This window comes from Hemicordylus capensis, chromosome 3, assembly GCF_027244095.1.
Source record: "Hemicordylus capensis ecotype Gifberg chromosome 3, rHemCap1.1.pri, whole genome shotgun sequence".
Taxonomy (NCBI): domain Eukaryota; kingdom Metazoa; phylum Chordata; class Lepidosauria; order Squamata; family Cordylidae; genus Hemicordylus; species Hemicordylus capensis.
The window spans coordinates 192,959,880-192,985,613 of NC_069659.1; the positions used below are offsets into that span (position 1 = coordinate 192,959,880).

The 25,734-nt window shown below is 45.6% G+C and overlaps 1 protein-coding gene across 5 annotated transcripts in view; it reads right to left on the reverse strand.

The window, feature by feature from the left end:
• VSTM4 (V-set and transmembrane domain containing 4) overlaps positions 1-25,734 on the reverse strand; it is a 126,436-nt gene that overhangs the window by 71,109 nt on the left and 29,593 nt on the right. For all 5 annotated transcript variants that reach the window (XR_008320245.1, XM_053312505.1, XM_053312504.1 and 2 more), the window contains exon 3: positions 4,846-4,914. Coding sequence is in view for 4 of the 5 variants with exons in the window: in XM_053312505.1 (XP_053168480.1) it covers positions 4,846-4,914 (69 nt within the window). In the remaining variant the exon portion in view is untranslated. The remainder of the gene's footprint in view (positions 1-4,845; positions 4,915-25,734) is intronic.

Here is a 25,734-nt window from a genome sequence, read left to right on the forward strand (position 1 = left end):
ATCTTTTCTATATCTTACAATTTCCAGTATGCTTCCCAATTTATACACCAAGTATTTGAGTGCCCTTTAATTATAGCCTCTTTAGAACAAACATAGTTATCTAGTCACCTTTTCTCCCCCCCCCAGTTTTTTTTTAACAGCAGCTGGTGTCTTTGTTGTTTCTCACGCCATTGGGAGTTTCTGTCCCCTGGGGCAAGATTCTTTGCTGGTGGGAGTGCCTCTGTAGGCTTCTTATAGGACCACATTGGGGACCCTCTCTCTCCTTCCCCCTCCAGACATATTTCTGCTGCCAGCTGATTTTCTTGAAAGAATCTTCTATTATGCCTCCTACAAAGGGACATGGGGTGGGTAACGGCAAGGGCAAAGCCCCAGCCCCAAAATGCCCCACATCAATATGCCTAGTCCAAGATTCATCCTCTTCATCAGAGGATGAAGATGATCTTGCAATTGTAACCATTATTTTTCATCTGGAAGCACTGGAAAAATGTAAAGGGCAGCAAGACGCTGAAGGATCTCTGTCAACAGGTGGCTGGTAGGAGATTGGGGGCTGTGTCTGCAGTCCCTGATGCTTCTATGACTAACACCAATCCAGCTGCCTGTATCAAGCATTACCCACACAGGGATATATTTATGCAAAAGAAAAGATATGGAAAATGAGTATGTGGATATTTTTTCATTCTTGTTCCAAGAGCCTGAGCCCAAGGAGACAGACCAATTGGAAAACAAAGGGTCAGGTGTAAATCCAGACATGGTTGTCCCACTAATGAAATATCTTGATATAATTTATCATGCATTTTTGGAATTTAGCAGCCTGGTTTGGGGATGCTACAATGAATCTTTCTGTATACATTCATCTTTTAACCCCACCCCCACTTGGGCTGAGCACCAAACCCATCTCCATTTGCAAGTTATGACTCCCAACAGGCCCATACTGGGCGAGTACTCTGATAGTAGGCATTTGCTTGCCACGCCCTTGTGGGGACAATCGCCCAGCCAGGCAGTTCAACTCTGCCTCTTGTGTTGGAAATGAGGTTCTTCTGGGAACTGTTCCCAGCACCAATGTCACTTTCGCCACAGCTGTTTCTTCTGCTGTAGTCTGCACCCCTTCAGCTCTTGCCCAAGGGGCAGGGGTAGCAAGGAATGGTCTAAGGAGCAACAGCTCAATAGAAAGGATGTGGGAAATGGCCCCTCACTTGGGGGAAAAGAAACCCAGCCCTGTCAAATTGGAAATGTTGGTTTAGTTGCTGCAGCAATACTCTAAATCAGGAAGATGAAGCATATTTAGAAGACAGTTTTCATTATGGGTTCCACATCCCTTTTCAAGTCCCCCAATTGGCCTTTATTACAATCAGTGGTGGGTTTAGAACACGTGGTCTGAGCTAAGATCCAAAAGGAGATTGTGGAGGGTTGCATCCTGGGTCTTTTCTCAACCCCTCCAGTGCCTCAATTGTGGGTGTCACCATTGGGCATCATGCCCAAGAAGACGGCAGGAGAGTATTGCCTTATCCACCACCTGCACAAGTGGTGAGATATGGCATCATTCACCAATCCTCCCAAAAGAGGACACCATTCCTCACCACTTGTGCTTCGTGCATTACATGTCTTTTGATACTGCCACTGGTATGGTGAAAGCACAGGAGAGAAGGGCACTGCTGGGTAAGTGCAATCTGAAACTGCCTTCTTTCTGGTTCACCCGCCTTCTTCTGATTCACCTGGACTATTTTGATCTCCTCAATTTTGCTTTTGAGGGATCCTTCTATATGGACAGGGTGCTCCCTATGAGTTGCTCCATTTCTTGTGCAACATTTGAGTGCTTTAGCACCATGTGACTTTAGATGACTTTATTTTTGCAGGACCAGCTGACTCGGTCCTATGCACTTCACTGATGCAGTCATTTCAGGAGTTGGCTCAGGAGCAGGACATGCCTCTCGTGCAGGAGAAAACAGAGTGGCCCACCACTGGTATTTCCTTTTTAGGGGTTAAGATAGACACTGTTGCTCAGTGCTGCCCCCTCGCTTTGGACAAAATTCAGAACCTAGTAGAGTGTTTGAGGCATTTTAGCATTGCCCACAAGGCCACTCTGCACAAGTTGTAGATCACTGGACTCTGCTTTGCCTGTAGAGTCACTGTGCCTGACAGGGACTTTCTTGGGCACCTGTGCAATGCAAAGCGGGTTTAGTGGCTTCCCACTGGGATTTTTGGCCGATTTCAATGGTGTCTCTTTTTGGAGAACTAAGCCTCTTTTAGAGGCTGAAATCCAAGTGCACTCTGATACTTTGGGCACTCACGGTTTCAGGTTGTGCTTAAGGGGTTGCTGGTGCACTGCACCTTAGCCTGTGGAGATGATTACTTGCGACTTTTCATTTTTGGAATTATTTCCAAAATTAGTAGCTGTTCACAGCTGGGTGAAGGATTTTTCACATCAGTCGGTGCATTTTTGATGTGATAATATGATCACAGAGCAGGTAATTAACTCCAGGACATCTAAGAGTCCACAGTTATGAATTTGGTTCGGGCCTTTATACTCCAATGCCTCTGATGTAATATATTGTTTTTTGTGTGACATGTCCCTGGTCTTAAGAAGGTGGGTTGCTTCTGAGCTTGGCCCCAGCAGCCAGGCTTAGGGCAGACAACCTGCTGGCCAGCCTTTGGAAGCTTGGAGATCCAAGGTAAAGCACATTATACACCATTCACTCATCCCCAGGGCTTGTTATGCAGCAGTTGTACATGAGTTTGAAAAGTTTAGGTTATCAGCTTTGTTCCAGGATGTCTGGCCCATTCCTGTTGATCACCTGTTGTAATACAGTGCACAGTTGCACAGGCTGGGCCTTACTACCATTGGGGGGGGTGGGGGCACCATTCGACCTTGCAGTCAAGGTTGAGTAGGCATGTTGATAAAACCACTGATTTTTGGGTCCGGCACATGCACAAGGGGTGGTCACATTCACACCCTCCTTTACCTGACTTTCGTGCCCCCTTTTCTCCACAATTGATGCTAGTTTGTCTTGAAGAAATTTGTTCATTTATTTTTGAGTTTCCTTATTCAAGGTAGCTACCCTGCTGAGTATACTGATGACACCATGCACCAAGTGGTTCCATGCAGATGTAAAAAAAAAAGCATTGGAGACAATATGGAGCCCTGAGGGACACCATACATAAGTTCAGATTTTGAAAAGCAACAGTCTCCAAGAAGTTCTCAAAGCAGTTTACATAGTATATATAAATAAAATTGCTCCCTGTCCCCAAAGGGCTGATCTTTAAAAAAAAAAAAAAACAAAAAAAACCACTATGTGAGCAGAAGCCTCATTCTACATATTAATCTATGCTGCATTGTGACATATTTAAACATGTTTCTTGGCATTAATGATTTATTAAAGACTAACTCTAATCCTGAGAAATTAAGTACAACCAGTAACAAGTTAGGGCATTTTAGATAAAATCTATTGTTTGATTTGATTTAAGATATAAACCAACATATCTTCAAAAGAAATTGAATAAAGATTTTACGATAACAAATCACAAGAAATCTGGAACTGGATATGGGATAATGCCCCCAAATCCATAATTTGTGAAACCTTTTTAAAAAGTTCCAGCAGTGTTTATAGCACTGGCATATACAGCCACTCTTGGTGTTATACTGAACAAAAAAACCTCAATACCCCCCTTCTCCATTTTTTGGGGTCAGCAATAGTAACCAGTTAATTACGAAATTCCATAGACTGCTGTCACTGACATGAAAATGGAAAGTGAGCAGGTCCGTAGCTATGATTGGACAAGAGGGGAACAAATGTCCCTCTGAGGGAGAGGATACCCACTAGCTGAGCAAAAGCATTCTCCCCCTCCTGCCTCTTCAAAAAAGAAAGGGGCCTATCTTCACTTTCTGTCCCAGTGTTCACTCCAACCTTGTAACAGCCCTGAAGGGAAGATATGCGGTAGTATATGGGGTAGGAGAAGGTCAACAAAACCTATGCCCTCCTCCCTGATCACAACTTTCTAATTTTCCCCTTGAGGCAGCACATGGTGTGGGCCCCATTGTGTATCGAATGAACTCCAACTCCTCCTCACAAACAAAACATACTCTTTGGACACTATGTAGTCCCTTGAGAACAACTATGAGAGGTTTTGCATCACTGTATGCAATGTATATGGTGAAGAACCTCTGCATCATGCACATAAGAGCAGAATTGTACCCTGATTGTAATTTAAATCCTGAGGCATATTAGGCATGTGCCCGAAACGTTTCGGAGGCCATTGTAAAGGCCTCTGAAATGTTACGGCACTGGTGGGGTATTGGGCGTTTTGGCACCGGCGGGGGTAGTACTTTAAGGGCGGGGGAGGGTGTACTCACACACCACCGCCACATTTCCCCCACTGGCACTCTGTAAACTTTAAGCCCCTCGGGGCGGCAGCGTTCCTCCTTGCTGCCCCATTCCCCCAGTCGGCCGGAAGTGGCCGGAAGTAGCGAGGGTGTGTGCCAGGGGAACAGGGCAGCAGGGAGGAAAGCTGACCAGGGGAACAGGGCGGCAGGGATGAATGCTGCCGCCCCGAGGGGCTTAAAGTTTACAGAGTGCCGGCGGGGGGGTGAGTATACCCTCCCCCGCCCTTAAAATACTACCCCCGCTGGTGCCGAAGACTATTCATGCACATCCCTAATGCATATACTGTTGCCTCTTGATTAAAACAAAAGCAATTATGAAAACAACTATGACAAACCTTCTAATAATCCACACATTCAGAGAAATCCTGTATGTGCAGCTTTCTAAGAGTCTTAAATCAAAGCTGCACAGGGAAATTGTGCTATAGATCCCAATATCTTTGCAAAGATGGATAAAGCATATACTTAACCTTCAAAAAACTTCCAGGCTGTGTGGTTTTGCTCAGCAGTGGAGTCATCTGAAACTCTGGATGAAGTAACTGTATCAGAGACACAAAAAGAATGTTTGTAGACTAGCCATCTTTTTACACTGAAGCACTCTGGCATAAAAAAGAAGTTCTGAGATAAGCCCTGCATGAAATTATGTCCTATCTTGTGTTTGGATTATTTGATGAAGGCTAGCAGTAGAGTAGAGTAGAGTAGAGTAGAGTAGAGTAGAGTAGAGTAGAGTAGAGTAGAGTAGAGTAGAGTAGAGTTCATAAGAACAGCCCTGCTAGATCAGGCAAAAGGCCCATCTATTCCAGCATCCTGTTTCACACAGTGGCCCACCAGATGCCACTGGAAGCCCACAGGCAGGAGTTGAGGGCATTACTCCCTGCAACTGGTACTCAGAGGCATCCCGCCTTTGAGGCTGGAGGTGGCCCATAAACATCCAACCAGTAGCCATTGATAGACCTCTCCTCCATGAAGTTATCCAAACCCCTCTAAAAGCCATCCAGGTGTTTGGCTGCCACCACATCTTGTGGCAGAGAAATGCACAAGTTGATTATGTGTCATGTGAAAAAATACTTCCTTTTGCTGGTCCTAAATTTCCTGGCAATCAATTTCATGGGATGACCACTGATTCTAGTGTTATGTGAGAGGGAGAAAAATTTCTCTTTATCCACTTTATCCATACCATGCATGATTGCATAGACCTCTATCATGTTTCTCCACAGTCGTCTTTTTTCTAAACTAAAAAGCCCCAGGTGTTGTATCCTTGCCTTATAAGAAAGGTGCTCTAGGCCAGGGATTCTCAACGTTGGGTCCCCAGATGTTATTGGACTTCAACTCCCATAATCCCCAGGATTATGGGAGTTGGTCCAATAACATCTGGGGACCCAACATTGAGAATCCAAGCTCTAGGCCCTTGATCATCTTGGTTGCCCTCTTCTGCACCTTTTCCAGTTCTACAATGTCCCTTTTAAAATGTGGCCAGAATTGTAAACAGTACTCCACCATCGTTTTGTAGAAGGGCATTATAATATTAGCAGGTTTATTTTCAATCCCCTTCCTAATGATCCCTAGCATGGAATTGGCCTTTTTCACAGCTGCCACATATTGAGTCGACACTTTCAACGAGCTGTCCACCACGACCCCAAGATCCCTCTCCTGGTCAGTCACCAACAGCTCAGATCCCATCAACGTATACTTGAAGTTGGGGTTCTTTGTCCCAACGTGCATCACTTTACACTTGCCAACATTGAACCGCATTTGCCACTTTGTCGCCCAATCACCCAGTTTGGAGAGATCCTTTTGGAACTCTTCACAATCCGTTTTGGATTTCACTACCCGAAAGAGTTTGTTATCATCTGCAAATTTGGCCACCTCGCTGCTTACCCCTACATCAAGATCATTTATGAATAAGCACCAGTCCCAGTACAGATCCCTGGGGGACCCCACTTCCACATTGTGAAAACTCTCCATATATCCCTACTCTCTGTTTCCTGTCCTTCAACCAGTTAGCAATCCACACATGTACTTGTCCCCTTATCCCATATCTGCTAAGTTTCCTCAGAAGACTTTGATGAAGAACTTTGTCCAAAGCTTTTTGGAAGTCCAGGTATACTATGTCAACTGGATCACCTTGATCCACACACTTGCTGACACTCTCAAAGCAGATGCATATCTATAGTAGGGCAGGTATGGCACGTGCCCTGGGCACCACTTGAAGGGGGGCGCCACTGCTTCCAGTGATGGAAGCATCCTGCCGGGTGGCTCAGAGTGTGGGGCTAGGGCTTGGGAGCAAAGCTGGCACCACCGCAAACTGGTTTGCAAAATAAAGTGCCCTGAGTGAACGAGCATGGCTTCTTTGCTCATTATCCAGCTTGGCTCTTACTAGTGACTTTTGCTCAATGGGAGCATTTCAGTTTGCTTGAGGTGAAGGTCTTGCCTTTAACTACCCCCTTCCCTAACAATTACTATGTGGGTGAGGGCCAGCCAGGGACAAGGAACATGAGAGTCCAGGGCAGCACAGCCTTGCTGCAAAAGGTTTTGCACCAAAGCCACATCAGCTGGGACTTTAATGTGGCAGCCAGGCACACCAGCCAGCACTACAGGGCGCTCTCTGAGGCCTCCCCCCACCTCTCCTCTTGCTCCTTTTTCTCCTACCTTAGCACACATACAAAAACAGTCTCTTGCATGTCTTCTGAAGGTAAGGAAAATCTCCCTGTCTTTCTTTTTTCTTGGCTTAAGGATTTCTTAATCGCCAACTTCCTCTGCGAAGTGCAGCCAGGCAGAAAAGGTTTCAATTAAAATGCCCATTAGATGGGGTGGGCAGAAGCGCTAGATTTTATGTGCAAGAGAAAATAACTTATTACAACTTTTTTTCCTTAGTGGGGAAGGTTGCCACCTGGGAGTTGGAAGGTGTGTTTGTGTGTATAGATTGGGGGTGATATTAATGTACATCCTTTGTCTGGCTCATCTGTATATTTACAAAAGGTCTCTGAAGTGTCGAGAAAGGTAAATGTGTTAATTTTACTCTGTGCTCTTGAGAAGGAGTCTTGCACATGAGTATTATTATTCTTTTGAACATGTTTGCGAGATCTTAAAGCAATGAGGGGGAACCACACCTTTTAGATGGCTTTATTGTGTGATGTCATTTCTCTTTGTCTGGAAAGAGGCTGATAACTTTGCCTGCAGTCCAGGAGTTCATTAAATTCTTTGATCGCACAACAGTGTGGCAGAGGGGCATTGTGTGAATTGAAGTTGTTTTGATAGTGAGTTTCAATGCAGAGTGTGTGAGAGATTGTTGCTGTTTATATTTGATTAGGTTTGGGGGAGGGGACACTCGATTGTACTTCTGGTAGGGGTGTGCTTGTGTGTTTAACTTCTCCCATCCCCCAGCACAATCTCAGCCACTAAGGGGGAGGGGTTCTTTACTTGATCTGTATCCTTCCCTTCCTCCACACAAATCCCTAAAACAGTCCTATGCAAATTTCTTGTGAGTAAACCTCTTAAACACAGTGTGAAGTATTTCTGAGTGAACATTATTAGGATTAAACTTTAAGGCTTGGGGTTGGAGGAGTCCCATACTGAAAGTGTGTGTGTTTTCAGATATGTCTTATAAACAAGCATTCTTTAAAAAAAAAAAAAAAAAACGAAGCAAACTGTGATTGTAGGGTTTCCAGATGAAATGAGGAAACAGTTTGAGCTTCACCTAAGTCAAAGTGAGGAACATCCCTTACGTTCTATGGAAGTTTAAAAGTTCAGAAGTTTGCGATGAATACTGTATGATGTAGGACCAAGACTCAAAATAAGGATAATTGGGCAGCCTTGTACTCTGGTGGGTGTAGTAGGTGTCTTGGGTCTTCCCCACCCAACCTTCTCAAACACCATTCACTAAAGCTAGGAAAAGGTTTAAGATCAATATGAACCTTGAGGTCGCCTTTCTGTGGTCATTATTTCCCTGATCGCACACATATAAAGACAAATCATATTTTGGTTTTAAATAGCTTTTAATTTTTTAAGGATTCCAAAGGTTGGCTACCTTTCTCAGGCACCAGTAACATCAAGAGACTCGCTTACACCATCCTGGAAACCACCCAAATCAGCCTAAAGGATAGATATCTCAACCGCTCCCTTCTTACTGTAAGTGACCAAACAAGTAGCTACTAAAGCTGTGCCACCGAGTCAGTGTCGACTCCTAGTGACTCCAGAGCCCTGTGATTGTCTTTGGGGGAAATACAGGAGGAGTTTTCTATTGCCATCTCCTGGCACAGTATAAGATGATGCCTTTTAGCATCTTCCTATATCACTGCTGCCCAATAGAGGTGGGAAATACACCAGCAGGGATTCAAACCGGCAACCTCTTTCTCCCTAAGCAAGTTACTTCCCCACTGCACCATTAGGTGGCTTCAAGTACCTACTACAAGCCTATATTAGAGGCCAACTGTAATAAAAATTGATAACTGACATATCAGAAATTTGCATCAGTGAAAGCAAGGAAGATGCCATAATAATTTTCTTGTAGTGCCATAATTTGTTAATTAAAAGATTAACGAGCTTGACTTGTATTTTTGAGCTGATATTATGGTAAAGTTATCTGAAAGATGCGTGTCAGATGGTTGGACAGGGGTGCAATTTCAGTGCTTGCTATAGGCGCTATTTTCCGTAGATACACCTCTGTCTCAAAGAACTCCAAAAGGTTTGTGAGGCCAAGATTTATCTTTGCAAAAGCCATGCTGGTTCTCTCCCAGCAGGCCCTGTTCTTCTATGTGCATTACAATTTTATCCTTGAGGATGCTTTCCATCAATTTGCCTGGAACGGATGTAAAGTTAACTGGCCTGTAATTTCCTGGATCACCCCTGGATCCCTTTTTGAAAACTGGTGTTACATTGGCTACTTTCCAGTTCTCCGGTATAGAGCCTGACTGCAGGGATAAGTTATATATTTTAGCAAGGAAGTCAGCAATTTCACATTTGAGTTCTTTGAGGACTCTTGGATGGATGCCATCCGGCCCTGGCGATTTGCTAGTTTTCAGTTTTTCCAGACAGTTTAGAACATCATCTCTTGTCACTTCTATCTGACTCTTGATCCAAGCGCATCTCACGTGTGGGGTTACCTTGACCCATGTGACTCCAAGGCAGGACTATGATAATTAGCTTAGATTTTAAGTTCGGGAGGAGCAAGCCCTTCCTCATTTCTTTTAGTACCAGAAGCGAAATGCAATATCAGTGCAAAAAACCAGGAACCTGGGAAGGCTAGGTACAATAACAAGTTAAAAAATATGAGCAAACAACTAAGCTACAACTCTCTCTATATATGTGTGTCTATGTGACACAGAAGAACTTATTCCAGTCCCTGTACATTAGGCGCCGGTAAGAAGGGCGGGTTGAGATGCCCTTGGACCCCACAGCAAGAAGGAGCCCTCATGGTGAGTAACCAATGCTCTGTTCTCTGCTGCTCTGGGTCTTATGTGGGCATCCACACCACAGCCCTAAGTCCAACCAGGGAGAGTGCCAGCAACTAGAGAGAGCCAGTGTGGTGTAGTAGTTAGAGTGCTGAACTAGGAGCAGAGAGACCCGAGTTCAAATCCCCATTCAGCCATGATACTTGCTGGGTGACTCTGGGCCAGTCACTTCGCTCTCAGCCTAACCTACTTCACAGGGTTGTTGTGAGGAGAAACTTAAGTATGTAGTACACTGCTCTGGGCTCCTTGGAGGAAGAGTGGGATATAAAATGTAAAATAACAACAACAACGACTACTGTGCAGGGAGTACATGCTGGAGGACCCTCCTCCCAAACGCTGCCTGGGCAGATGTGAAAATATCTAGTTCATAGTGCCTAGTAAACATAGAGGGCTTCCTCCAGGTTGCTGCTCTGCAAATGTCCTGGACAGGTGCATTAGTAGTAAAGGCAGCTGATGTGGCTGCCAATTCGTAAGCCAGAGTTATATACACCCTAAGCCACCTAGCTATGGTGACGGATGTGACCGGCTGTAAAGACTGGGGCAGGAATGACACAAAAAGGGACTCAGAGGTTCTAATGTGCTTTGTCTGCTTTATGTAGGCTTTATTAAGGCACCTGCAGACATCGAGCTTATGCCAAGCCTTTTCGATCGAGTGAACCGGCTTTGGGCAAAAGGAGGGTAGAATGACATCCTGAGATATGCGGAAGGGAGAAGCTACTTTTGGCCAAAAGAAGGGGTCTGGGATCAATTTCACAGAGTCCTCCGAAAATATACAGAGGTTTTTATGTACAGATAGGGCCCTGAGATAGGGCCATTACCGGTGTGCCGAGGTAATGGCCACCAGGAATGCCCATTTGAAGGAGATGATACAAAGAGGAATTGATGACAATGACTCGAAGGGAGGGCCCTGGAAAGCCTTGAGGACAGTATGTAATTCCCAAGTAGGAAAGTGATGGACCATAGGAGGAGACAGGAGAATAGAGCCTTTCAGGAAGCATTGCAAATGAGGGTGGTGGCATCTGGTGGCTTTGAGGTTCCTGAGATGAGGTCGACTAATGAAGCGGCTTGGCATTTTAGGGTATTAGGGGAGAGGCCTCTTTCCAGACCATCTTGCAGGAATTGCAACAGGTGAGTCATGGAGGCTCTCCATGTAGTTTGGTATATACTGTTAGTGGATGGCCTTCTGGACGTTAGCGTGGTGTTGAGGACCAAAGCTGAGTATCTGTGCTGCTTTAGTAGTCGCCGTTCAGTTTCCAGGCAGCTAGCCTTAACCAGCCTGGATCTGGGTGCTGGACCTGTCCTTGCTGGAGGAGATCTGGAGTGACCAGGAGCAGGAGATGGGGTTTCATGACCAGGTTGCTGATTTCAGTGAACCATGGTCTTCGTAGCCAATATGGGGCCACCAGGATGAACTTTGCTCGTAGAAGCCTGACCACATGTGCTAGTAGGGGGGTGGGAGGAAATGCATACAGCAGACCCTTTGGCCATGGCAAGGATAGGGCGTCCACTGCTACTGCCTGTTGGCAGGGGAACCTCGTGAAGAAGTGAGGCAGTTGTGTGTTCGCTGGAGTTGCAAACAGATCCACCATCAGTGGGCTGAAGTGTTCTGTGATGTGTAGGGAAACCTCAGGTTGCAGGTGCCATTCCCCGGGGAGGAGGTCTGAGTGGCTCAGCCAGTCTGCTACTGCATTCAGGTCGCCCTGTACCAGATGTGCCATCAACGACACCACGTAGTGTTTCGCGCAGTGGAAGAGCCACACTGTTTCTGCTTGCAGGGACCTGGATCTGGTTCCCCCTTGCCGGTTCACATGAGCCTTTGCCGTGGTATTGTACATGGCAGTGAAGAGTCATGGTTTCGAACTCACGGAGGGCTAGTTGAATGGCTCTGAGCTCCATCCAGTTAATACTGTGCTGATGCTCTAGTGTCATCCACTTGCCCTGGGTGGACCTGTGTTGGCAGTGCGCTCCACAACCCCACTTGCTGGCATCTGTGGTCATGATGATCCTGGGCGGATCCAAGAATTTTTTCCCCACTGACAAGTGTGGGGCAGTGATCCACCAGTGTATGGAGTGGAGAACCTCTTGTGAGAGGGAGACACATCTGTTGGATTTCACTGTGATGTCTGCATGAAAGGGTAGCAGGAACCACTGGAGGGGTCTCAGATGGAAGCGCCCCCCAGGGACTGTAGACTCGTGACCAGACTGTAGACTCGTGACCATTAAGTCTAGAAGTCTGGACAGGTCCATGAGAGGGGAGAGGCATGAGTCCAGTACCTTGTGTAGCTCCACTGCTAGTGTGTGTTTGCAGTCCTGTGGAGGTCTTGCAGTCCAACAAGACAGTAGTTTGTCTTGCTGAATATCTATCAGCACTCCGAGGTGAAGGATCTGGTGATTTGGGCACAGTTGCCTCTTTGCTTCGTTGTTGAGGATGCCGTAACACTTGAGCATGTGAATGGTGGTCTGCAGGTCTGTACACCCTGTAGCCTGAGGTGTGCAATCACAGGGGCCAGGACCTTGGTGAAGATGTGCGGGGCTGAAGAAAGGCCGAAGGGAAGCGCTTTGTATTGGTAATGGACTCCCATGTAAAGAAAGCGGAGGAGATGGTGACTGTCCTGGTGAATGGGTACATGTAAGTAGGCCTCCTTGAGGTCTATGGACATGAGGAAGTCCAGATGGTGTAGGGCTTCTGCGATGGATCTTGGCAATTCCATGCAAAAGCTGCACTTGCGCACAAAGAGGTTTAGCTGTTTTAGGTCCAGCACCGCCCATAGTGAGCCATCCTTCTTTGGTACAGTGAAGATTATGGAGTAGAGTCCTGAGCCTCACTGGTGTCTTGGAATGAGCTCTATGGCCCCTATTGCCAGTAGGTGACGAATTGCCTCCTGCAGGCCCTGTTGCTTTTGTTTTCGGTGTGATGAGGGAGTGGGTAACAGTCTGTGAGGTGGCTGGCTGGTCAACTCTATGGAGCAGCCCTCCTTTACGGTGGAGAGTGCCCATTGGTCTGATGTGGTGGCTTCCCAAGTGTGCCAATGATAGGAGAAGCGACCACCTAGGGGCACCTCTCCCGCCCCTTCACGCTTGATGCTTGGACTGTTTGGCCGGGGCCATGAAGGAGGCTCTATTCCCAATCTGCTGTCTGGATGCCCTGACTCTGTCCCGGTAGGGATGCTGGGATCTTGCACCCCTGTCTCTGCCCGAGAGAGTTCTGAAAGGGGAGAAACGGCCAGCTTCCTTGAAACGGTACTGCCTCTTAGCAGAAGAGGGCACGGTTTTCTTTTTATCTTTTGACTCTACTAGTATTTCATCTAGGGCTGTGTTTCCAAATAGCTTCTCGCCATCGTATGGAACAGAGGCCAAGTTTGTCCTGGATGCGGCATCTACTTGCCAGTATTTAAGCCAAAGATTATGTCGGCCCACCACCAAAGCCGTAGCAGCTTTGGATGCAAACTGCAGCCCATCTAGGGTAGTTTGTGCCTTGTGCAGCTTTAACAGAGTTTGGCAAAACCTGACCGGATCTGAGGGGGGATCCTGCATTAGATCGTCCAGCCATATTAGGGAGGCCCGTGCCACCATAAAGACTGCTGCTGAGACCCTCATGAATAGTGCTGTTGCCTCATGTGTGCATTTTAGGGCACTCTCCATATGTTTGTTTATGGGGTCCTTGAGGGCCGATTCCCCATCTCTGGTCAGTACAGAACCCGAAATTAATTGTACCACTGGGGCATCTGTAGGGGGTGTAGTGAATATTTCACTGCCCTCTTGTTGGAAGGAGTAAAGCCTATTAGCCACCGCAGTAGCCCTCTTGAAGGGTGTGGTCAAGGACCATTCAGATTTGGCCGCTTCCACGAATTGCTTAGGCAGAGGGAGGGCTATGATGGACTGCTTAGAACCCAGGAAGACCAGTGAACTTTTACCTGCTGGTCGGGGTTCCTGAGAGGGTGGTGGGGCCAGGCCCAAGGTGTGTATGGTTCTGGTCATAAGGGGTGCCAGATCTGCCACCTGGAACAGTATCACGGGTGGGGGGGAGGTGAGTCTGGTTCTTGGGTATCAGACCATTTGCCCTCAGACCTATGTTGGTCCAGGTCCTCATGGTCAATTGGTGAGCAGGGATCAGCAATGGAGCTAGGAGGTGACCACTGGGAGGCCCCTTGAGGGGTGCCAGTGGCCAAGTTCCCTGTACCAGTCTGAGGGGAAAACCTGGGGTCAGGGGACCCCATGGTCCGATATCTTAGAGGAGTGGATGCTGCATTCCCTCTGTCTAGACCTGGACATAGTTTTTCTGGATTTCTTAGCATGCTTCCTCTTCTTTCTCACTTTCTTAGGGGCTGGAATCTCAGAGGGAGAGGAAGCCTCACTGGAAGAGGACAAAGCCCTCCTGGAGCATTCCCGCTTTTTGGATTTTAAGGCATCGTATCTCTCAAAGGATTTTTTCAATAAGTCCTCAAACCATGTCCCCCAGGTATGTGGCATATCCTCAAGAACATTGTTTAAGGTTTTGGCCACAGGTCTATTTTGGGTCAGACTAGATGACCATGTGGAACCCACTGTCAGGAAGGTCAGACTAGATGACCCTGCAGCACCCATGGTCAGGAGGTCAGAAGATTGTAAAGACCCATCATGGGCTGATCCTACCCCTTCCTCCGGTGCTGTCGAAGCTGCACTCCTGGTCACCACCATGCGTGACAACACGCCCTCTTCTGGACCTTAGGGCCCAAGGACGCCATTTGCCAGCAGTAGCGGGTCTGCTCAGTCTTCCGTGCACCCAATTGGCCGTGCTGGGTGAGCAGGGGTTGAGGGCACTCTAGATCAGGTTCTGGGTGGCAAGCGGGTCTTGGGCAGTTGTGGAGGCGCTGCTCGGGCCGCTTCCCCTCCCAGTGGCTGCAATGATCTTTAGACTTGTGGCATGGCCGAACAGTTGATCAGCGGCATCCACGTGGTCCTGCAGCCTCCGGCCGAAAAAAGAAGCACCAGCGAACACGCGTGCAGTGGTGGTGTCACAGGCGGGAGGGAAATAGCAAGCCAGCTGGCAAATCAAGGTTCCCTCAGTACTCAGCAAGCTTTGAGGCTGGGAGGAGGGCAATGGAGGAGGGGACAAATGGCGGAGAGGAGAAAGAGACAAAGAAAGGGAAAACAAAAGTAGGAAGCGCCAGAGCGTTGAGAAACTGCTTGCAGCCTTCGCAGGACTTAAAGAACTGAGGAGGGGCTTGCTCCTCACAAACTTAAAATCTAACCTAATTATCATAGTCCTACCTTGGAGTCACATGGGTCAAAATAATCCACTGCCTTGGAGTCACATGGGTCAAGATAACCCAGCCCTTGGACCCAGAGCAGCAGAGAAGGTACCTTTCCTCCTTTTCAGTATACAGTCTAACTGGGCTTCTAGTATTGTGGTTTTGAGTAAACTCCATGCATTCTGGAGTGAAATGACTCTCCTGATTTTCCCTTTCAGCTTTCTTTGCACCATACTCCTCATTTTAGAGAAGTTTCCTCTTCTGAAATTCAATTCAAAGCGTCTGTGTTAGACTTCCTTGGTGATTTTCTCCCAACATGTAAGCTGAATTTGACTGCACTATGGTCACTGTTCCCTAAAGGGCCGATGACACTGACATCACGCACCAGGTCCTCTGATAGTTAGTTTGAAGGGAGAAAAGGCTAGATGTTGTTGATAAGGATGTGCAAATTGATTTGTACCCGAATCTAGATGATTCAGGTGATTTGGACACAAAACAAATCAGGGGTGATTTGAGAGGGGGCACAAATTGAAGCAAAAAAATTGATTTGTACACATCTCTAGTTGCTGATTAGAAAAGTTTGCTCGCCTGAAGCTGCTCCTGCTCTTCCCAGAGTAGGCTTCAAACTGAGACACAGGATGTGTCTCAAAGGAATGTGGGGCCTCCCACAGCCATGGCTGACTTCACCCCCTCTAGGCAGGGACAAACAAAAACACAGGAGTTTGCTAGCCCTGGCAAATCTCTCTCTCTCTCTCTCTCTCTCTCTCTCTCTCACACACACACACACACACGGCCTTATCCATTAAAGAGAAACCAGCCCATCAAAATCTCCCCTCCTCCTGTTAGTTAGTTTGAAGGGAGAAAGGCTAGATGTTGTTGATTAGAAAACTTGCTCATCTCCTGAAGCTGCTCCTGCTCTTCCCAGAGTAGGCTTTAAAGTATAGTATAGTATAGTATAGTATAGTATAGTATAGTATAGTATAGTATAGTATAGTATAGTATTAGTATAGTATTAGTATAGTATTAGTATAGTATTAGTATAGTATTAGTATAGTATAGAATGTACTAGTTGTATATGTAGTATATAGATGTATATGTACATGTAACTAGATGTAACTTTACAGGAGAAAACAAAATGTAAGCTATGTAAGTAGTCTGGCCATATTTTTACTTTCCAGATAATTTCCACCACATTTAAAACATTACTTCTGCCATCTTCAACCAAACATTCCTTAGAGTGATGGACAACATTTATTGCAACTGTGCTACACACCAAGTCCAAAGTATGAGGTAGTGTCACTCTAAAGTGTATTGTACACTTCACTCAGCCATATCTTAAGGTAGATTTACTTAGCCAGGGAGAAACCGGAAATGCAAACTGAACTTGGAATGAGATATTTCTCTAGCCAGATTCAGACGAAATGTGAAACTGGAGGTCCATTTACCTCCAGTTCCACTAGCCAAATGCCTGGACCCAGGGAACTGGAGTTAAAAGAAAAAATGGACCCACAGTTCCCCTCCCCTAATTCTAATTGTTACCTTTGGTTTGTAGTGAGTTACACCACCAATAATTGCATTTTGGCAGCACATCCATTACATCCATACCAGGGATTGGCGTTTGCTTTTCCTTTGCCTTTCCTCAAACCAGAGTTGAGGGAGGAGTTGAGGGAGGAAGCTCCTCCCTTGCTCCAGCTCATACTGGCTACAGGGGGGAAAGAGGCCCGCTCAGCCAGCTCCCCTGCCTTTCTCCAGTCTCGCTGTCTACAGGCAGCAAGACTGCAGTAGGTCTGGGCTCAGACCAGAGAGCATGTGTGTGTGGGGGGGCGTGTAACTGCGGGTGCACTGGACCTGTGATTCTATGTGTTGTCTGAACCAGCCTTGTTCTGTACATCAGACAATTTCATGTAGTATTACTTAAATAAGATAATATCCAAGGTTATATGGTTTTTATGGTTTAACGTGCAAAAGGATAACTCACATATAATAGATGCTGTTTCCTCAGAGTTTGTTGGTGAGCTCATTCAGATTGTTTATGTTTGGACATTAAACCCATTAGGTTAAAAGACTATTGTTTTCAATAATCAAGTGAGGATTAAAGTGAGGATCAAGTGAGGATTAAAGGTCTCTTTCTCTCTTTCCCATAGAGGGCATTTTCCCCACTGCCAGTAGGATCCACAGGAGAAGGCAGAAAAACAAAGGCAAAAGAGGAGCCAGTGCTTTCATTTGCTCTCAGAGACAGACCCACTAAGCTATTCCCTATACATTGATTCTACATAGGCTGTACTAGCTGTTCTCTACTTACATGATCAGCATGGCTTCTAGTTCATCTAATAACATAGACTAAGTCGTTCTTCTAGAGTTATATACACCGAAAGGAAATCTAACAATATTAACCTGGCTTGCTACTTGCATGCTTAGTAAACCCGTGATGCTGTTGAGGCAGCATAGCCGCTCCCCACCACTCATATTTATAAATAAAGATCTCATTACAAGTTCAGTCTGCATTTCCACTTTCTCCCTGGCTAAGTATACCTACCTTAAAATATTTATTTTATTTATTAATGTTCAATTTTTATACTGCCTTTCATAAAGGTGGTTTACAAAAGTTGAAATACAATAAAATTTCATAAAAATCACATGAAGAACCTTAAAATCAGTTAAACAATAAAATCCATAACACACACACACACACACACACACACACACACCAACACCATAAAAAGACAACAGAAACAGGATTGCTGAGAAACCAGGCAGCCCCTAAGGCTAAAGGCCTGAACAAATTAAAAAAAGTATTTCATTGTTTTTTAAAAGCAGCAGAAGAGTGCCCAAGAGTGAACATTCACTGAGGAAGCATTCCAGAGCCTGGGGGCAACAACAGAGAAGGCCCTTGGCTGGGTGGAGTGAAGAGTGTGTGTACAACTGGATCTTTGAGACAGAAAGATTCCTTTCCAAATCTCTTTGGGAGCTCAGTGCAACTGCCATGCATATTGAACTGCCAGCAGAAATTGAAGAAAGCTTGGCCTAGGATGCTAAAAAGGAAAATTAATCATTATCTAAGGGCTAACCCCCCCCCCCCCCACCAAGTCCTGCTATGCTGCCTCATCATGGTGAAGGGGTGTTACTGGGAGGGATGAGCTAAGTACGCCAGGAGGTCTACTCCCAGGAGGGTCACCAAAAGCGTGACGGTCTTCCCAGCTGCCCAGCTTAAGCAAGCAGACACCTATATTGGGCAGCAGCAATACAGGAGGTGCTGGAGGCAGATGATCACTTCAGTGAACAACAAAGGCATCATTTCATACTGTGCAAGAGAAGGCAATGGTAAACCACTCCTGTATTTTACCAAGAAAACCACATGGATAGACAAATAAAATGATTGTCGATGTGGTGCCAGATGATAGGCCCCTCAGGTCGGATGATACTCAACAAGCTACTGAGGAAGAGCTGAGGATCTCTCAGAGTACCGATGGTGTTTATGACACAGTTACAACATTAAAGGCTTTTGGGCATCTAGCAGCTGATGTTGCCAAGCATGAAAAGAAAATCCGAAGCTGCAAAGACAGAATTATAATGGGAACATGGAATGTAAGAAGCATGAATATGGGGAAAGCTCAATACAGTGAAAGATGAAATGAATCGACTACAGATTGACATCTTGGCCATCAGTAAATTAAAATGGACTGAAATAGGCAACTTTCAGTCAGAAAATCATACCGATTACAACTCAGGACATAAAAAACAAAGAAGGAATGGTGTTGCTTTCATAGACAGGAAGGATAAAGCAATGACCGTACTTGGGTATAATGCAGTCAGTGACCGACTAATATCAATTAGATTTTGTGGACAACCCTTTAACATGACAGTTCTTCAAGTCTAAGACCCAATAGACTTCCTCTGCAGAACAAGAGGAAGTTGATGGATTCTATGCTCAAGTTCAGTCTGAAATTGACAGAACATGCAAGCAAGATATGCTGGTGGTGGTTGGAGACTGGAATGGTGAAGCTGGAAATGGTAAGGAGGAAAACACAGTTGGATTGTATGGCCTAGGAAAAAGAAATGAAGCAGAACGACTTATTAGTTTTTTCCAAGCCAATGATCTCTTCATTCTACATTCTTAAAACAACCAAAGCGGCACCTATACACATGGACATCAACAACAACAAATATTTATATACCACTTTTCAACAAAAGTTTCCAGTGTGATTTACATAGAGAAATAATAAATAAATAAATAATATGGATCCCTGTCCCCAAAGGGCTCACAATATAAAAAGAAACATGACAGACGCCAGCAACGGTCACTGGAGGGTTACTGCACTGGGGGTGGATAGGGCCAGTTGCTCTCCCCGCTGCTAAATAAAGAGAATCACCACATTAAAAATGTGCCACTTTGCTCAGTTAGCAGGGGACGTCACCAGGTGGAGTACACAGAAATCAAATTGATTACATTATTGGTGCAAGGAGGTGGAAGAGTTCAGTTATAACAGCAAAGACGTGGCCAGAGGCTGATTGTGGACTGCTCAGGCGCAAGTTCCAAGTCAAGCTAAAGCAAAAAAACAGAGCTATCCAGTTTCCACGATATGATCTTGAGAATGTATCCACCATTTTCAAGGTAAACATCAGGAACTGCTTTGAATTTGAGGAGCAGCAAATTTTGCCCCTCCTCAACTTTTGCCACTCCTCTCTGTGGGCAGCACCTGCTGCAGAAAGGGTGGAGTGGATGAGGAGAAAGTCCTTTACCTTATTTTTGTTTAAGATAAAAGGGTGGCAAAAGCCTTTTTTGCCTATGGGTGGCAAAAAGCTTAATCTGCCCCTGTAGGGAAGCAGAGAAACTGTAGAATGAAATCAAAGAAATTGTTAAGGACAAATCTGAAAAGAGACTGCCAAAGACCAAGGAACAGAATAAAGCAAAATGGATGTCAGAACAGATGGTGGAAATTGCCAAGAAGAGGAGAGAAGTCAAAGTCAAGAAAGATAAAGACCTCAGGAAGGAACTTCATAGGGAATTTCAGAAAGCTGTTAGAAGAGACAAGGAGCAGTACAACAATGATATCTGTAAAGACCTTGAGGATGGGAAATAGACATGGGAAAACAAGGAAAGTTTTCCAAAAGATCTCTGAACTCAGGAGGTGGTTCCAACCTCAAATTGGTATGTTAAGGGATGTCAAATGACAGGTAGTAACGGATTCTGAGAAGATCAAACAGAGATGGAAGGAGTATACTGAAAATGTGTACAGCAGGGACATCAACATCCAAGATACTCTAGAAGATATTCCCTACTTGCAAGAACTTCTAGTACAGGAAGATGAAGTTAGATCAGCACTCTAGTCATTACCAAGATGGAAGGCTACAGGAATTTATGGAATAGCTACAGAGATATGGCAGGCAACAGAAGAATCAGTCAAAGTTCTAACCAAACTATGCCAGCAAATTTGGAGAATGACATAGTGGCCAAAAGACTGGAAGATGTCAGTCTACATACCCATACCAAAGAAAGGAGACTTAACAGATTGCACAAACCATCGCACAATATCCTTACTTTCACATGCTAGCAACAAATGCTCAGAATCAACCAACACAGATTAGAGCCCTACGTGGAAAGGGAACTGCCGAATGTTCAAGCTCATTTCAGAAAAGACCAAGGAACAAGAGACATCATTGCTGATGCACACTGGATAATGGAGAAAGCCAAAGAATACCAAAAAGAAGTCCATGTGTGCTTTATTGACTACAGAAAAGCCTTTGATTGTGTCAACCATGTCAAGTTGTGGAATATCCATAGGAAAATGGCCATCCCAGAGCATCTCATTGTTCTCATGAGAAACCTATACACAGGACAGGAAGCCACAGTCCAGACGGAACATGGTGAAACAGACTGGTTCCAGAATAGCAAAGGAGTAAGACAAGACTGTATACTTTCTCCTTATTTATTCAACTTATAGGCTGAACATATACTGAGAGAAGCTGGACTGGAAAAAGAGCACGGTTTTAAAGTTGGAGGAAAAAACATCAATAACCTGCACTATGCTGATGACACCACTAAAATAACGTTCTTATTTTAAAATTTTAAAAAATGTTAAGCTGGGTGAGTACAGTAGTTTTGTCAATATCTATTTTTATAATATCTATATCTATATCTATATCTATATCTATAGATAGATAAAGCTGCTTGGGCCTCACTCACTTACTCACACACTGACATGAAATTCCCAGACCAAACCACAAAAGAGAACATGCTGTGTGGCATTCCATTTGGCAGGTAGGCCCACACTACCAGAAAAATCAAAACCTTCAGAAAAACCCATTAATTTCATGGAAAATCCAAAAAAACCCACCCCCAAACCCTCCAATTAGAAAAGCATGTTAATATAAGAACAGCCCTGTTGGATCACGCCCAAAAGGTCAATCTAGTCCAGAATCCTGTTTTACACAGTGGGCCACCAGATGCCTCTGAGAAGCCCACAGGCAAGAAGTGAGAGTATGCCCTCTCTCCTGCTGTTGCTCCCCTGCAAGCAGTATTTAGAGACATCTTGCCTCTAAGGCTGGAGGTGGCCTATAGCCTATAAGTTGTAAAGAGTGGTTCTGAGGAGAGGGGAAATCAGCAAAAGATTGCTTTCCCTGGGCATACAGCATTAGTACAAGCTGCAGAAGCAGTTTGCATGCTGTACCTCCACACCAACAGTGACTATGTCAGCTACCAGAAGCAGCAGTTTTAAAGAAGGCAAAAGTAATACAGGAAACACACTGGTTAGCTGAGTTCTGGGACTGTACAGGCTTCTCTTGCTTAAGATTTAAGAAGAACCTTTTGGTATGTCCAAGAATGTCTAAATCCTAAGCCACCTTAAGTGGCGCAGTTGGGAAATGCTTCACTAACAAGCAGAAGGTTGCCAGTTTGAGGCCCCGCTGGTAATATATCGGGCAGCAGCAATATAGGAAGATGCTGAAAGGCATCATCTCATACTGGAGGAGGCAATGGTGAACCCCTCCTGTATTCTGCCAAAGAAAACCACAGGGCTCTATGGGCACCAGGAATCAAAACTGTTACCTTTAAGAACTTGCGTACTGTGTAATTTGTGTATTTGCATCTTGCCCGACCTCCGTGCTTTACGAGCTAAAATGGTGCATTTGGACACCCAAACCAGTAGGACTTCAGCTAAAGTTACATGTGTTGCTTCTACCTTCCCCTCACTTTTTCTTTGTGAATTGATACCATTACATTTTGCAAGGTAGAGGGCTGAAGAGGAGAGTGTTTGGGAGTGGAGGGTAGTATACTGATGAGGAGGATGTTTGGGGGCAGGGGGAGAGACTTGCGTTGGCTGATTAAATGGTCCCAATTTTCTTTTGCTGACCTTTTCAGGAAGAGATCAGATCCTTGCCAAGGACAGAAGAGTTCACAGATCTCTGTTAGTTCTGAGGGTGCCACAAGCCACTTTATTGTTCATGGAGAGTATTTGCATCTCTGGGATTGGGACAGCTCTGTCACACAGGGGCATTTCCTCTTCCCACTTGCTCTCCCTAAGGGGAGCAGGAGAGAAAAAGGACAGCATACCAAGATGCCATAGGTTTCCATCCCCATGCTCTAATGGGTTGCCCAGCCTGTACCAAAGGTTCAAATTGGAGTTTGGTGAGGCAAAACTCAGGATGCTTTTGCCATGAAACTGCGGTTGCACACATTTGGACATAACAGAGTTCCAACCTCTGCCCAGTTTAACTGTGGTTTCATGTTATGTGTGAATGCAGCCAGAGTGTCAGAACTTCTTGTGATAAAGATTCTGCTCCAAACTGCCTCCAGTGATGATTCACTCCAGTGATGAATCATTACTGCCTCCAGTGATGATTCACCCAACCAACTTCCAGGCCCAATGCTAGCCCTGACCACTGAGGCCTGCCATTGGCCTTCTCTGCACACAGGGAGGATATAAGAGGCTTCCTGTCTAGAGCAGGTTTGCCTTGTTATCTAGGTCCTTTAGTCTGGTGCACATCTTTTTGCTACTTCTCCTGACTCCACAATGTGATCTCTGGCCTGTTTGTGACTTCTGCTTTCCTGCTTGATCCTTTTGGCTCCTGAATGCTGATCTGGCATTCACTTGACTCTTGGTATGGCTTTGACTCCTGGCTTCTGTCTTGGATATTTGGCTTTCACCCCTGGCTTGTTCCCAACTCTTGGTTCCTGTGCAAGACCCTCTGGCTCCTGACTGAGTTGGCTCCAGGCATAATCCTGGCTCTTCCAGGGTAAAAAGCTGGGCCAGGCAGTGCTGACCCACTGGGATAAGGCCCAATCCCAGTGGTTCTCATGCACAGCCTAACTCAGGCTTGGCTTCCCTAGCCTGAGATCGGTTGCGCATGAGAACAGCCTCTATCATGTCTCCTCTAAGTCATCTTTTTTTCTAAACTAAGGAGCCGCAAACGCTGTAGGCTTTCCTTGTAACGAAAGGTACTCTTGCCTCCTGATTGTTCTCACTGCCATCTTTTTTCAGTTCTATAATAAGTTATTTGAGATTCCAAACTATACACAATATCTGCGGTTCCATCACTCATGGTTTTGCTTAACCGCAGTTGGAAAATAGAGGACGAGCCTCATAAAAACCGTATCCACAGTTTTTTGGAGGAGAGGTAGAGGGGGGAAAGAAAAAGAGTGCTAGCCTTCCTCCCCCCCCCCAAACACAACATCCAGTGCTGGCCTCCCTCTCCACTGTGGCGGTTTCTCCTCAGCACTGGCCTTTGAGAATGTGACATCCCCTGTAGAGTGGAGGCTGCCAGAGGACCGATCGCTGGCCATCGCCAGCCACTGCCACCACTCACGTGCTCTTTGAGCACTGGCCTCTCTCACCGCACAACTGCCTACCGCCCACCTGCCCACAGTGGGAGACAAGACCAGGGGAACCACCGGAGGCAGGTCAGGGCCAGCATGAAGAAGGTTTTCCTTGGCAAACTGGCCCCCATCACTGATTGGCCAGGGCTTCCTTATATACCCCCCCAAGGCCTTGCAAGTCTTAAAGAGACCTGGGATTCCATCCAAATCCCATGTTCATGAGACTTGTGAGGCCGCGGGGGGGGTATATAAGGAAGCCCTGACCAGTAGTGATGGGGGCCAGTTCTCTGAGGAAGACATTCCTCATGCTGGCCCTTCCCTGCCTCCAGTGGTCCCCCTGTCTGTGGGGATGTCACGTTCCTGACCCCCACCACAGGCAGTGGGCAGGTGGCCTGTGGCATGGGGAGAGAGGCCAGTGCTCAAGGAGCACGTGAGTGGCAGCAATGGCCAGCAATCAGCCCTCCAGCATCTCCTGCTCTACAGGGGATGTTGCATTTGCAAAGGCCAGCACTGAGGAGGAAACCCCCGCTGCCAGCAGAGAGGCGAGCACTGCATGTCGTGTTCGTGGCGCAGAAAAGGCCAGCAGTCCTTTTCTTCTCTTGCCCCCCCCTTTTGGAACCTAACCCCCAGATTTTCATTGCCTTCATGTCCCGACATCCATGGTTTTGTTATCGGCAGTGGTGGGCCAAGACTTTAACGAGGTCCGCCTGTACTCCAAATGTGGCTGCACCATAGATTTGTATAATGGCATTATAATATTAGCAGTTGTATTTTCAATCCCCTTCCCAATGAAGGCATGGAATTTGCCTTTTCCACAACTGCTGTACATTGAGTAGACATTTCCACTGACCTATTCAACATGACCCCAGGATCCCTTTACTGGTTAGTCACTGATTGCTCATGCTCCTTCAATAGGTATGTGAAGTTGGGGTATTTCACCTGAGAGTGTAACACTATATAAACTTATTTACACTGAACCACATTTACCATTTTGTTGTCCTAGTTTAGTGAGATCCTTTTGGAGTTCTTCACAATCAGTTTTCGTGTTCACGAGCTTAAATAATTTAGAGTCATCCCCAAATATGGCCACCATGATGCTTACCCCAATTTCTAGATAAATTATTAAATTAAAAGTCACTGGTCCCAATACTGATCTCTGCACGGCCACACTTCTCTCCATTGTGAAAAGTCTTTTTTATTCCTACCCACTGTTTCCTGTTCTTTAACTAGTTACAAATTCATAAAAGGACCTATCCCCTTATCTCATGACTGCTAAGTTTACCCATGATGAGGTATTCTGTCAAAAGCTTTTTGAAAGTCCAGCATATAATGCCAACTGGATCACCACTATCCACATTCCAGAAAAGTCTAAAAAGGTTACTGAGGCAAGACTAACCTTTGCAGGTTGCTGATTCTCTTTCAATAAGGCTTGATCTTCTATATGTATAATAATTGTACATTTAATTATGCTTTCTACTAATTTACCCCAAAAAGACAAGGTAACCCAGCCAATGTTTTCTTTTATCCTCCCCTGGATTCCTTTCCTAATCAAACTGGTGTTTGGTTAGTTTCTAGACCTCTGGTACAGAGCTTAGTTTTAGGGATAAGTTACATATTTTTGCTAGAAGGTCAGCAATTTCATATCTGAGTTCTTTAATAACTCTTGGGTAGATGCTGTCCAGCCCTGGTGATTTATTTATTTCTTTTAATTTTTCAACACATCTTAGAACACTATCTTTTGTTTCCTGTGCAGACTCCCTCCCTGAGAAGGTCAATCCAGTTACTTATACTTCGGGGGTGGGGGGTGGCCAAAATAGTGATGTGAAAGCATCTGGCCTTGTTAGCTCCATTCAGTGGGAATTCTTT